Source organism: Sus scrofa, chromosome 2, assembly GCF_000003025.6.
Source record: "Sus scrofa isolate TJ Tabasco breed Duroc chromosome 2, Sscrofa11.1, whole genome shotgun sequence".
In the NCBI taxonomy this organism is placed as follows: Eukaryota; Metazoa; Chordata; class Mammalia; order Artiodactyla; family Suidae; genus Sus; species Sus scrofa.
In genome coordinates this window covers 123,313,039-123,327,708 of record NC_010444.4, presented here as the reverse complement: position 1 = coordinate 123,327,708, position 14,670 = coordinate 123,313,039, and the positions used below count along the sequence as shown (strand labels likewise).

Sequence of the window (14,670 nt, the reverse complement as noted above, 5' to 3'; positions counted from 1 at the left end):
TCTGTAGAAACACATAAGCCTTTCAGCTATCTTTTAAGAACAAGAACATATTCAAATCCATATCTACAACAATGTACTAATTATATCATGTCATCATTAATAAAAATATTAAATAAAAAACTGAATAAAAGGTAAGACTCACGAAATAATCTACATGAAAAGTTTTAAAGTCTCACATATTATATAAAATACATTGCCAAACATCTTGGGCAGACATAGATAAAATCTTAACTTCATTATTAAATTGGAATGCTGAGATATTTGCTCAATGGTTATAAACATGAGGAAATAGCATTAGTTGAGGAAAAATAAAAGAACAGTGTAGTTCTCTAAAATACCGTTACCAGGAGTTCCCACTGTGGCACAGTGGTTAACGAATCCGACTAGGAGCCATGGGGTTGCGGTTCGACCCCTGGCCTTGCTCAATGGATCAAGGATTGAGTGTTAAGAATCCGGCGTTGCCATGAGCTGTGGTGTAGGTCACAGACTCAGCTTGGATCCCGCGTTGCTGTGGCTCTGATATAGGCTGGAGGCTATAGCACCGATTGGACCCCAGCCTGGGAACCTCCAAATGCCGCAAGAAGTGGCCCTAGAAAAGGCAAAGAAAAAAAGAAAAATAAATAAATACATAAATAAAAATAAAATAAAATACCATACCATAGTTGGCCACTGCCTTTCCGCCTTTCCTTCTGATTTCTTCAACAACTTTATCAGCAGCTAAGGAGCCTTTACCAACTCCCTTCATGTCCCCTCCTAGATCATTCACTGCAATGCAAAAATAAATAAGAATTCAGTTCTAGCCTTAAAAATATGAGTTGGAAATAAAATTCTATTATTAGTGCATCTCTTCAATCATCTACCAAATTTCTTCCACCTCATTCCTATCTTACTGAACACACCATGAGATATGTACTTTAAAAACATGCCTCTTTGTTTTTAAATATAGATATGAAGCAGCAAAAATACTGAAACATGGGTTCATGTCATGAAATTTTTAACTGTGCAATACCTCTCCTTTTTTGGAAAGAGAAAGAAAAAGGACATGATTCAACCCACTTTTAGCAACAGAAAAGAAAGAAAAAAGAAAAAAAAACACTTTTATGATTAAGACACAGAAAAACAATATGGACATTCTTCAAAAAATTAAAAACAGAACCACCATATGACACAGCAATCCCACTTAGGGGTATTTATTCAAAAGAATTAAAATCAGGAACTGAAGAGACAGCAACTCTCCAATATTCATGCAGCACCGCTCGCAATAACCAAGACGTAGAAAAAAAAATCTAAATATTGACAGATAAAGAAAATGTGGTGTACACAAGCAATGGAGTATTATCCAGCCTTAAAGAAAAAAAAAAAAACAAAACAAGAAAATTTTGCAATAGGTAACAACAATGATGAATTTCGACAATATGATAACCCAGTCACAGGAAGCCAAACACTGCATGATTCCATTTACATGAAAGTACCTCGATTAGTCAATGTCATAAAATCAGAAAGTACAATGGTGGCTACAGAAATGAGGGGGAAGAGAAAATGCAGAGTTGCTAATCAATAAACATTAAGTTTCAATAATGCAAGGTGAATAAGTTCTAGAGATCTTATCTGCTGTACAACATAGTGCCTAGAGTTAATAATACTGCACTGTACACTTAAAAATGTGCTGTGTAGCTCTCATATTAAAGAGTTTTTACTACAATTTAAAAAAAAAGATTTAATACATAATGTGAAATATCATCTCAATGTTAAGAAAGCCTTTGTTTATACGAACGATGATTAAAAAAAAAGAGTACAATATTGAACTCTCAGGAGTGCCCATCATGGTGCAGTGGAAATGAATCCAACTAGGAACCATGAGGTTGTGGATTCAATCCCTGGCCTCGCTTAGTGGGTTAAGGATCTGGCGTTGTTACGAGCTGTGGAATAGGTCACAGATGTTGCTGTGGCTGTGATGAAGGCCAGCAGCTGTAGCTCTGATTAGACCCCTGGGAACTTCCAAATGTCAAAGATGCAGCCCTAAAAAGCAAAAAAAAAAAAAAAAGAGCAGCCCTATAAAGCAAAAAAAAAAACATATACATAGAACTCTCAGAGAAGCACACTTGTGAATTTTCATAAAATACATTGTGTCATAGTCTACCATGAAAGAAGTAAAAAGTACTGAAAGACATCAAAAATTACATTAACAACTAATATGTGTTGTCACCAATTTAGACCATATGTAATTTATATGTCTAACAACTGACCACACCACCTAACATCCCCCTATATCCAATTATATAAATACAAACATTAATTGAGCATTTACTGTTTGTAAGGAAATCTACAGAGAGACACACAGATATATAAGAATGGTGCCTATTCTCAAAGAGCTAATAATCTATTTTAAGTTAAGTATAAGGTAACTATTCTAATGCACCAATTTAACCATCAAGTGTATAAAGGCCACCACAACTAAATAACAGGGACAAATAACAGTTAATTTACATAATAATTTAAGGTAAAATTACAAAATAACACGCAAAAAAAACAGATGAAAAGATATACATATCAATGCCAAATAACTTGGAAAAAATAGAATTTAAGACAAATACTTGGGACAAAGAATTAATTTGCACTACAGAATAATCACTTTTTAGGGTTGTTGTATATACTATGAGGAATATAACAAAAGGTCACTAATTGATAAATGGCATGGAGGCATATACTAAAATTTAAAATCATTTAATATTATCAAATTGATAACTACCATACCTTAAAAAAAAGATTTTTTTTTTCTTTTGAGGAATAGCTCTCTAAGGGGGGGATGAGGATGAAGGATGCAAGTGGGGCTGGGTAGTAAAGGAGACAAAGAGATGATATACAAAAAAGCTAATGCCTAACACTTCAAATCAGTTAGTCAAATATGTTTTGGTTTTTTTTTTATAATTTTTTTTATTTTCCCACTGTACAGCAAGGGGGTCAGGTTATCCTTACATGTATACATTACAATTACATTTTTCCCCCACCCTTTGTTCTGTTGCAACATGAGTATCTAGACAAAGTTCTCAATGCTATTCAGCAGGATCTCCTTGTAAATCTATTCTAAATTGTGTCTGCTAAGCCCAAACTCCCAATCCCTCTCACTCCCTCCCCCTCCCATCAGGCAGCCACAAGTCTCTTCTCCAAGTCCATGATTTTCTTTTCTGAGGAGATGTTCATTTGTGCTGGATGTTAGATTCCAGTTATAAGTGATATCATATGGTATTTGTCTTTGTCTTTCTGGCTCATTTCCAAATATGTTTTTACATTTAAAGGAAATGAGTTTTTCAAAATGTGGACTGGGATATACTTTTTCTAATAAGATAGTCTTATCAGTCTCACTGCAAATAAAAAAAAAATGCTGCAAAGACACAAAATAATGGGGAAGGGCTTACATAATCCTTCAGAAATTTTTTTTTTTAAGTGTAAAACAGATTCTCAAGACTACATTCCTATTAAATTTCCATACAATTACCCAAATGACAGGAAACAATCAGTAAAAATACCAACATTTTAAGACATGCAGCTAACAGCCTTTTACGACCCTTTTTAACTGAGCAAGGAAAAGTTCAAAAGCAAATTGACAAAGCCAGTGTTTAAGCAAAGAATTGCTCAATCATGCAATGAAATACTACCCCCAAGTGGAAACTGTTCAAAGTGCAATCAAGTGTAACCAAAGGTAAGCACTGAAGCCTAGCTAACTTACTATGATCAGTGACATGCAGTGAAAACAGTATCAGAATAGATTTATTCAAGATAAGTCTCTTTGTTGGAAAGCACAAATTTAACACTGTCCCCATTCAGTTGTGCCACCATCACCAGACCTATATGGCAGGATTACAACCTAACTAGAAAAGCACTGGTTCACAATGAAAGGCTTGGATAGCAACAATATTAAAAGACTTTTTGCAATTGTATACAAAGATAAATGTATCCAGACTATGTGACACTGCTACTGCTTAATGTATAACTAAAATTATAACTGTAATAATAGAATAATTTTTTAAAATACCATTACCATCTTATACTGGTATGTGCATACCTTACATTTTCAAAGACCCACTATATACATTTCTGCACTTTATTTCCATACACCTCTTTAGGAGTTTGGCAGAAACAGCTTTCCTATTTTCACAGAAGAGGAAACTGTTTAGGAAAGGTTAGGTAACTTGTTCCAGACACTGAGGCTTGTCCAGGCTCCAAGGCTGTATGAAAAGGCAAAATCCTCACTAATTCCTGGACATACCATAATGCCATTCTGTTCTCTAAGGTTGTAAACAAATTTCTTTTATTTGAATTATTTCCACCTAAAAAATAGAATTCACATTTGCTTGGGGAGAATATAGAAGAAACAATAAATCAGCCATCCCAGTCAAACAAATATCTTTAAAACAGGCAGTAAAAATAGTAATATTATGAAAAAAAACAATATTTTCAGCTGAAACCATCAAAATATTCTCAAATGTAATATATCTGTAAATCCTCCATATAAAATTCAGTTTATAGCTCTTAAGAATTTTTTTTTTGTGAACTGTAAAACCTTTTGCCTATTTCTGTCATTTTAAATATATCAGTGACTTGGATAGTCTATTAAACCTACATAAATTTTCTTACTAAAAAACGATCCTGATATTTTACTTAACACTTGCTATATGCCAACCACTAGGGCAGAAATATACGGATCCAGAGGATTCTAAAACACTCTTAGAACCGATAAAAGTACTCTATAAATAGAGAAATTGATACCTAAACACAAAGTACTAAGTTGTCAGCTATAGTCTAAGATAAGGACCATGTGTAGAGAGAACACCTGTTTCGCCAAATCCTCACAATACTGGACATTATCATGCTTTTCAGTTTAACAATTAAACAATTGTTTATAATTTGTAAGATGAGCTACAAATTATAAATTGTAGCTCATCTTACTTTACATTTCTTTGACCACTAGTAAGGTAATATTTTATTATAATAGGCTTATTGGTCATTTATATTTGTTATTGTTTTGCCTACCTAAATCACATTTCATTTGGGTGCTTTTCTGGCACGTCCTTTTTTTATAAAAGATTTTAATCCTTTGTCATGAGTGTTGCAAATTATAAATTCCTATGTTGAAATGTTAAGAAACAGACCTAACATCTGAGCATTCATATTATTTGATGAATAAGATGCCCTGTTTTTCAGCGTTTTGTTACATAAACCAGATTGAGCAATCTGGAATTGTGTTTAGTAATCCTATTTGCCCTAAGAACTTTGCTTTCAAAGCTGGTTTTCTTGTTCTTTCTACCCTCAGCCCAGTCTTCTCTAACTATTGGCTCCAAAGACTAGAGCAAGAAACATATGATGGGTCTCCTGATATCAGGGCTGGGAAACCAGCTGAGAAAATATACATCACTTTCAGTTTGACAGGGCCAGAGTGAAATTCAAATCGAACTGATCATCATCTTCATCAAACTGTCCCACCTTCTCAGCATCACTTTGCTGAATGATTTACCTCCCAGGTACTCTTGCCTTTCTCCCATTTCTAAACAGCACATGCCATTGAGCCACCAGGTCTTGTCATCAATTATATTCTTCAAAATGTTTATCATGTTCCCACTCTGTATTCAGCACTGTGCTAGATGCTTTGGGCTCTTAATATAGTTTCTACACTGAGGAGTTTCCAGTTCTTGTGAGGACTTGCTCATGGCCATTCCTTTCTTATACCATCATTTCATACCCAGATTACTGCAGTTTCCTCCCCAGCAGTCTTTTCCCTCCAATATTAACCTCTCCAGGCCATTAGCAGACTGCTGCTGGTTAACGGCCGTAAAAGAACCTTTATACTATGTCTTCTCTTGCTCAAAATCTGCCCTAGTGGAACCCTATTATTCACTGCCTAACTTTCAGGATGCCTTGAAGTCTGGCCTCACTTTCCTGCTTCAATTTACTATAGATAGTTCCTACTTTTTTCTGTAGCTCACTGAGGGAAATTTTCATACAGCAGTTTCAAACCTGCCACTTAATTATCAAGAGTAATAATGTTATAATGCTTTGTATTTGAATAATGCTTCATAACTATGCTTACACATATCTGTATATTTATTCAATCCAAAGATTTGACACCAGCTGAGTCACATCTATCATCAGTGACACATCTAAAAATTACTCTTATTTCCAAAATAAATGGTGGGAGTTCCCGTCGTGGAGCAGTGGTTAATGAATCCAACTAGGAACCATGAGGTTGCGGGTTCGATCCCTGGCCTTGCTCATTGGGTTAAGGATCCAGCGTTGCTGTGAGCTGTGGTGTAGGTCGCAGACGAGGCTCAGATCCCGCGTTGCTGTGGCTCTGATGTAGGCCAGTGGCTACAGCTCCGATTCGACCCCTAGCCTGGGAACCTCCATATGCCGCCAGAGTGGCCCTAGAAAAGGCAAAAAGACAAAAAAAAAATTAAAAATAAATAAATAAATAAATGGTGGTTCCAATACTACAAAATCAAAACAACTTTTATATCTATTGATTATATAACCGATATCCTTTTCAATGAGTAATCCAAGAAGTATATAAAAAGAGCAATATTTGTTTTTGAAGAAGTTATTTACCTTTTTTAAAATGCTTTTAAGAAATTCAAACCCTGCAGATTCAGAAAGTCTTTTCTAACCATTGCACTATCCCAGTCTCTCTTAGGGATAACTCTTATTAACCATTTTTTGGATGTCCTTCCAGACATTTCTGTTTTCTATGCTTGATGGTTTTCCTCCAATCCTGACAAAGTTTCCTATAGCAAACGAAAGCATTAAGAATCATTTCATTGATTTTAGAGCTGTGGGCCCAATAGAGATTTCTTCCTATACACTGTTTATGTCTTAACTGCTACGAAACTGCTACGAAAAAGTATTTAAAATGCCTTAAATATAAAATGCATGTTCAAGTACTATTAAAGATTAGAAAAGTTAAGAAAGTGTTATATCAGAGACTGAGAAGCCTACTGACAGCATGCACCACTGGTAGTTACTCTAGTTGGGGACAGTGTTAGGTTTTCCTTGAAGCTTCCTGATAGCCAAGGAAAAAGGGGTAAACACAGAGTTGCCATACTACTTTCACTGTTTGGTGGAAATAAAAAATCACCCTAGTTCATCAAGAATCTTTTCCCGAATGGCCATAAATGTACCTAAATATTTGAAGGCCTTCATAATTCAGTGTTAGTTTAGAAAGCAATGTCTTAAATTAGTTTTCTTTAAGGGACCTAATCTGTCTCAACAAGAACAAATCAAAGGTATCTTTAAGAGTTCCCATTATGGCTCAGCAGTAATGAACCTGACTAGTAACCACAATGACTTGGTTTCAATCCTTGACCTCACTCAGTGGGTTGGAGATCCGGCATTGCCATGAGCTGCCGTGAAGGTCTCAGACACAACACAGATCTGGGGTTGCTATTGCTCTGGTTATAGGCCAGCAGGTACAGCTCTGATGTGACCCCCAGCCTGGGAATTTCCATATGCCACAGGTACAGAGCTTAAAAAAAAAAAAAAGGAAGAAGAAAATGAGAGACTGAGTCCTCCAGAGTTCAGTTCTGGGACCTCTTCTCCTGTTTATCTGTGCTCACCACCTGGGTAAGCTGATCCAGTCTCCTGGCTTTAAATACCCCCTAGAAACTGAAAATAGTCATATTTATATAGCTTCAACCTATCCCCCCAACTACAAAGTCTTAAGTCCCATTGCCTACCTAATATCTCCATCTGAAAGTCTACTGGGAATGCCCCTCTATGAACCCAGCCCTCCCTTCCATCTTTCCTATCTCAGTAAACAAACACTCTGTCCTCCTTTGTCCCTTTCAACCCGCATTAGCAAATAAGCAAATCCTGCCATATCTACCTTCAAAATACACCCAGAATTTAACCTCTCTGCACCACTACTGCCTCCTAAGTCAACAAGGCTTCAGCCGCACTTTGATATGACCTTGAGCAAAGCACCCAGGACATGGTAGGCAGTCATTCATAATGGTTTTTTCCCCCCACCAAAAAATAAAGTAGGTTAAACAATAAAAGAACCAATGAACAAAGCATCTTCTTTACAAAAGGCAGTATTTTAGGTCCTTACGGAGATATAAAAGATAAAATGAGGTCCTTGAACCTAAGGAACTGAGTGGAAAAGACATAAATAAATAATTATAAGGTAAAAATATTAATAAATAAATAGCAATATTTTTAAAAAGGAAAGAAAAGAAAAAACAATAATTGTGCTTCAGAGCTCCTGCTGTGGCACAAATGGATCAATGATATCTCTGAAGCGGCAGAGACATGAGTTTGATCCCTGACCCAGTGCAGTGGGATTTGATTCTTGGCCTAGGAACTCCATCTGCCATCCCTAGAGCAGCAAAAAAAAAAAAAGACTTTAGACCTTGGCATGAAATATTCATGGGAAAATGTGGCAAAGAAGGCCTCAACTACATACCCCCTGGCCAAATACCGCAATGTCAAAGTATGTTCTTGGCACAAAAAGCAAACTGATTTAACAGACAATGGTTATGACATTAAACAAGGAACATCCAAGGTCTCTGTGACCCTTTCATAAAGATAAGCTACATATCCACACTGAGAGAGAAGAGTATATTAAATATCCTGCCTTGGTTTTCTTTGTTTAGAAAACCTGGCTGCCTGTTTACTCTTTTGTTATACATATCTCCATAAACAAACTGGGGAAAATTTTTCTCTGTGTATTCCCTACTTAGATGTAGGAAAACTGAGATTGGGAGGTTACTGTGGGCCAACAATTTCAGTCCAGGAATAAGAACTACTGGGCCATACATCTGCCCTATGTCCCTACCTGGCACTGAGCACTCATTTAAACATTCCCCACAAAGGCTTGGCTGCAGACACTCCTGTCTACACCAACTGTCAAGTACACCAAGCACTGCAAACGACTTACATTATTAAAACCTCCCACCTTGAGCATTATAAAATACAGCATATTCAACTCACCCTCCCCCAACATAAACTCATGAAAATGCCCCTTCAATTAAAAATTTTAAAAACTGGGAGTTCCCATCGTGGCTCAGTGGTTAACAAATCCGACTAGGAACCACGAGGTTGTGGGTTTGATCCCTGGCCTTGCTCATTGGTTAAGGATCTGGTGTTGCCATGAGCTGTGGTGTAGGTCACAGACGTGGCTCGGATCCCACGTTGCTGTAGCTCTGGCGTAGGCCAGCGGCAACAGCTCCGATTAGACCCCTCACCTGCCAACCTCCATATGCATCAGGAGCAGGCCTAGAAAAGGCAAAAAGACACCAAAAAAAAAAAAAAATTTAAAAACTGTTGTAAAAATTTTTTAAATTTTTGAAAAAAAATTTGTTCTGCTTTTTGGGGCCATACTCGTGGCATAAGGAGGTTCCCAGGTTAGGGGTCCAATCGGAGTTGTAGCCACAGGCCTACACCAGAGCCACAGAAACACAGGATCCAAGCCACGTCTGTGACCTAAACCACAGCTCATGGCAATGCCAGATCCTTAACCCAGTGAGCGAGGCCAGGGATCGAACCTGCAACCTCATGGTTCCTATTGGGATTCATTTCCACTGCGCCATGATGGGAACTCCTGCTGAAAATTTTTGATGAAACAAGATTAAAAAAACAAAAACAAAAACAAACAAACAAAAAAAACATACTTCGGATTCCGTGATTCCAAACTTCCAGTTATAAAAATGCACTTATTTCTTACCCTAACAATGTATTTACAAGGACTCATCATGCACCAGCCTTCTACATTGAAAAATTACAGCCCACAATACACCAAATTCAAGAATTTCCTTTTATATAATGAGTGCTGACCCATCTTTTTCAATTCTGTTAGGATGCAAATTCTGAGAACCTCGTTTACTTTAAGAAATAAGTTACTAAGTCAGCCCCAAGAGGGAACCTTTTTTTTTTTTTTTTTGCTGGAAGAAGGAAAACACAGTGATGAAATTTGACCTTGACAAATTACTGGATGTAAATACAAAGGTGACTGGTTTGTGAAGACAGTATTTTAGTTCCCAGCCACTGAATGGAAAAAAAAATATATCCACTTACCAACAACTGATGCACCTCTTTCTGCAAAAGCCAGGGCATAGGTTCGGCCCAATCCTATTGAAGAAAACAATAAATCAGAAAGTTAAGCAAATGGTAGCATAATTTTTTGGTCCACTCGACTCAATCCCAATTGTAAAGTAAATGGTGAACATCTACATTACAAGAGTACAGTCTTCAGTGGTACTCTCAGCCTTTACTTCATCCTCTTCTACTTGCAGGGATTGGAAAGCTTACAACTACATTTTCCACCATTAAACATATTTGCATGGAATCTGGAAGGAAGGAATGAGGCAGAAGCCACCTTACTGTGACTTTTGGCTATTGCTGTTGTTTAAGAAGCTGATTTCTTGAAGCTTCCCAGATATTAAGTAGATACAGTAGAGGTGTCTAGATCTAGCTCCCTAATCTCTGGATGGCAGCTTCCATTCTCTAGACCCTGGGTCCAGCGACTATTTGGGCTGTGGCAGTTCCAATGGCAGCCTCAAGAGGTAGTAGCTCCACTTACAGACCAGTTTCAAATTGTTCCATGAGGAATTCCAAGAGGAACTGCTTAAAACCCAATTGTCTATATTAAATCCTTTCCTGTTTTAAATATATAGTAGTTTCTACATCCTGCTGTGAACTTTGACTGTATAATCACCACACACAGGAAATATTTAATTCATACTCAGAGATAAGAGATGTAAATTTATACATCCAAAAATGGATACACAGCTACATAAATTTTATAGGCATAAAACATTTCGGGAAGACTATATACATAAGAGAATGGCAATTAGTGGTTACCTCTTGGGTACAGAATTGTGTGACTAGCAACAAGGGGTGGAAAGCTTACTTTTGCATTGTTTAAATTGTTTAACACATACAGGTTTTTTTAATGTAACTAATACATTTAATTTAAATTAATAAATTTAATAAATAATAAATTCAGTTTAAATTAATTGATAAAAAGTAAACAAATAACAAACTGAGATGGCTAAACTATCAGGCTCTTCTAAAAACAAGCCAAAATAAAAAGTTTTCCAAAATTAAAAATCACCAAATAATTTATTTTATAGTTTAATCCACTCTGGATGAGAGGGAATCTAGCTAATAATTTAAGTCGCCTCATATTTTATCAGATCAAGGCTGAAGCACTTATTCTAAACATGAGGTTCTTATAGAAATCAAGTACTCATGATCAGAACACACACACAAAATTATAGTAACAAAGTAAAACTTATCAGATGAAAGACGCAGGGTAGGTTTCTAGTAAAGATTGATCTAGGTTAATCAGAGAATTACCACAAAACCAAGCTATACAATTTTCTCAAAAGATATGTAAGTAATCCACTTTTATCATAAAGGCCCATGCAAACTGTACAGAAATCTGTATACAAAATTAAAAGTGACATTCTCTTCCCTGTTTCTTTCTAATACTACTAGCCCATTAACAGATACCTAAGCATCCTCCCATGTTTTTATATTTGTATTTACATAAACATTATTTAAATACTTTATGTGTCAGTCTGTCTCCCTAACTAAACTAGAAGGTCCTTAAAAGTTAAGGTTATGTCATTCTTTTGCATTTCCCACAATGCCCAGTACAGTTTTACAGCCAAAATGAACAAAAAGTTAAATCCAAGAGCCTCTATTTTATCTTAATCCTCTTTTAGGTCCTATCTTAACTTCCTCTCACATCCAAATTCATTGTCAATCATCCTCTCTCTCCAATTTCCCTTTTGGCCTTTTAGCACTGTCAAATCTCAGCTGATTCTTTTCTCAAGCTGTTTGTTCAGTGCTCTCGCAGTGGACTTCTCTCTCCTTCAACTTAACAGAGCCTCAGAGACTAGCTCCCTGGACTACTTCATTTTCTAGCTTTACCAGAAGTCAAAGGACCTCAAAGCCTCTCCCGACTTTAGAATCTGCAACTACTCACACACTTCTCAAAATCTCCAGACCTACAAGCTGCTATTTTATAACCATCTCCAATTCATAATGGCCAGACTTCCTTCTTCCATTGCCCAACTCCACCACTCTCACCCAGTTACTTCCCCAGCAACGCTACAGTCAGCTAACAAATCAAATTCCCAATATACCACCAATTAGGGCAAAATTGTTTTCGTGAAGCCTAGACCATTCTTAACTCCTTATGGGTCTTCCATTAAACTATTCAAAATTACAAGCTAAACAACAGCACCTGAATACTGCAAAGATATTTCTGTTCATCTCTAAAATAAGAGTGGTTTGGAGGTGGACTACTTCCCAGACTCAGACCCAGGACAAGCAGGCAGGGAGGCTCTCATGGACATTCTCCTGGGATGTTCAGCAATGCCTCAGTTCTAGGTAGGTATTCTCAAATCACAACTGTAAGACCTCAAGGACAACAGCCTTTGTCCTGAATTAGATTGGAATTAGATCTCAATCTCTCATAAATGATGGCCTAGTGTGGACCTTACAACAGTCTCAAATTTACCACAAAATTATATTCCACCCTCAGATAGTATTCAAGTCTAATGGCCAGTAATTGTACCATAATCCAGGCTCTTTAAAATACAAATCTGTTTATGAACAGGAGATGCTAAATTCATAACTGTCAAGCCACAACTCATTAATACTTCACAAAATCAATTTAGTGGACTGCAATCTGTATTTCTCAATGAAAGAAGCAGAAAAGTTCAAAGTGCACTGCATTTACTATGCACCACGTCATGAATTTCTTTCAAATATAGATGGCGGGGTGTGCACACACACACCAGGTCTTGGTGTAAAATGTATTTCATAGTGTGGATCACTCACTGTCAAAAGAGATTTAAAACAGGAGACACATTCCTTATTTCCATTCCGTCAAAGTGTAAACAAAATGTTTTTCCAAAACGGATCATTTTAGAATGAATGATCATTTTAGAATGAAGTATTTAGCTACAGGTACAAAATACTTGGCTACCAACTAATACTAAAGACATTTTTCTGAACAGAAGCATAAGAATTTACTTTATTAATGGAGATGTGAAGGTACAAATGAATTAACTGACAGAATTCCATTGTTTGTGATTTTTAACATACAATTCAAATTAATTCTTCATTAAATCCATAAGGCACTACCAGTGGGGGATCAATTAAGACCAAGATCCCTGCACTTGGAGGTCGGAGAGGTCGTGTATTGGTGGTAAAAATAGAAAACCTCAACGCAAAGCATTCGCGTGGGTATGACTGGTTTGTTTTAATTCTGTCCTTTAAAAATAGGGTTATTTCTCATAACAAATCACCATTTTGCTTCGGAAGTACAGGAAGATCTGGCCCATGTCAAAAAGGCCTCTGCTCCTCAGCTCCTGCTGTCCCCATGACACTCTCAATTACGTCCTTTATCAGGCACTGAGTTCACAACCCACGCCAAGACTCCAGTGGACTAGTCAATATGGTGCTTGGCTTGATATACATACAAAGTCCAACCAGGAGGAATCCAATCAGATTTTTTTTTTTTTCTTTTTAAGGAAGGCCCTCTAAAGAACTTAAAATCATCCAACAAAGGGAAGGATGAGTGACTTTTTAAAAGCAAGGGACTGACATATCTGCTACACCGGGGGTGACTGCAGCTCCCAGACGGCTTTTCCACCACATTTAAAAGACTTAAAGCGGCCTAGATAGTCTACTGGCAGGAAGAGTCCCAATGGATACTCACGGATGAGCTCCTGAAAGACCTTTCACCTAGTTCTGCAACCCGCAGCCCAACGAAGCCTCTCTCCTCAGGCAAGATCCTAAACCCTGAGAAGTCCACACGGGTGGGGGCTGCACCAGGAGTTTCTGGCTCTCCACTCAAGACTGGCCAGCCCCACCTCCCCCGCCTCAGCAGATTCGGCGTCGGGAGGACAGTCGTTGTCCGTCCTCCCACCACCCCCAGGGGATCCAGCCGCTCACTCCGCTAGCTGCCCCGCCACCGCTGTCCGCAGTCCCGACGCTGAGACCGCAGCCACCGCTGCGAGAGCAGCGGGACCGAAAAGGAGTGCTCCGGGATAGGAGCGACCCGGACGTCAGCCTTCCAACCTTTGCATGCCTACCTCCCCCGGCACCGGTGACCAGCACCACACGCCCGTAGAAGTTCAACATCGAGGCCATAAGTCCGGCCTGCAGAAGAACCAGCACAGCTCACACTGCCGGACAGGGAAAACCTGAGGCGAGGAGGAGCGGCGCCGAAGGCATTAACCGGCCAGTTTCTGGGTAAGAGAGTGACGTAGTATTTTTCCAAGTGCGCCTGCGCGGCCAATCCCTTGGAACTCTGGGAAATGTAGTCCACCGTGCCTCCAGGCGCTGCTGGACCCTGCCCAGGAGGCTTGGGTTGAAAGGGCTAGTTCTGCTGCGGAAGTAAAGGGAGCTGATGGGACCTTTGTGGTAAAATGGCTGACTGGGCCGACCTTGTATTTATCCATTCACCCGTCCCTTTGTCATTCACTCAACAAGCGTTTTCTGGATCTTGGCGAGGATGCAGCCCCTATCCTTAAGTAGCTTTCAAAAATAGCTCCTGAGAAGTAGAGGTACTCTGACCAATGGGTAAAAGATTTCTCAGAATGGACCTCTGGGAACTGTCAAAAATGCAAAGTACTGAGCCCCCACGCTGACATCCCAAATGGA

At 38.2% G+C, this 14,670-nt stretch overlaps 1 protein-coding gene across 3 annotated transcripts in view; it reads right to left on the bottom strand.

The window, feature by feature from the left end:
• HSD17B4 (hydroxysteroid 17-beta dehydrogenase 4) overlaps positions 1–14,264 on the bottom strand; it is an 87,942-nt gene extending 73,678 nt beyond the window's left edge. The window contains exons 1-3 of one of the 3 annotated variants that reach the window (XM_021081514.1): positions 14,100–14,264; positions 10,063–10,116; positions 658–765 (exon numbers count right to left, since the gene is read on the bottom strand). Coding sequence is in view for 2 of the 3 variants with exons in the window: in NM_214306.1 (NP_999471.1) it covers positions 658–765; positions 10,063–10,116; positions 14,100–14,157 (220 nt within the window). In the remaining variant the exon portion in view is untranslated. 3 annotated transcript variants of the gene reach the window in all.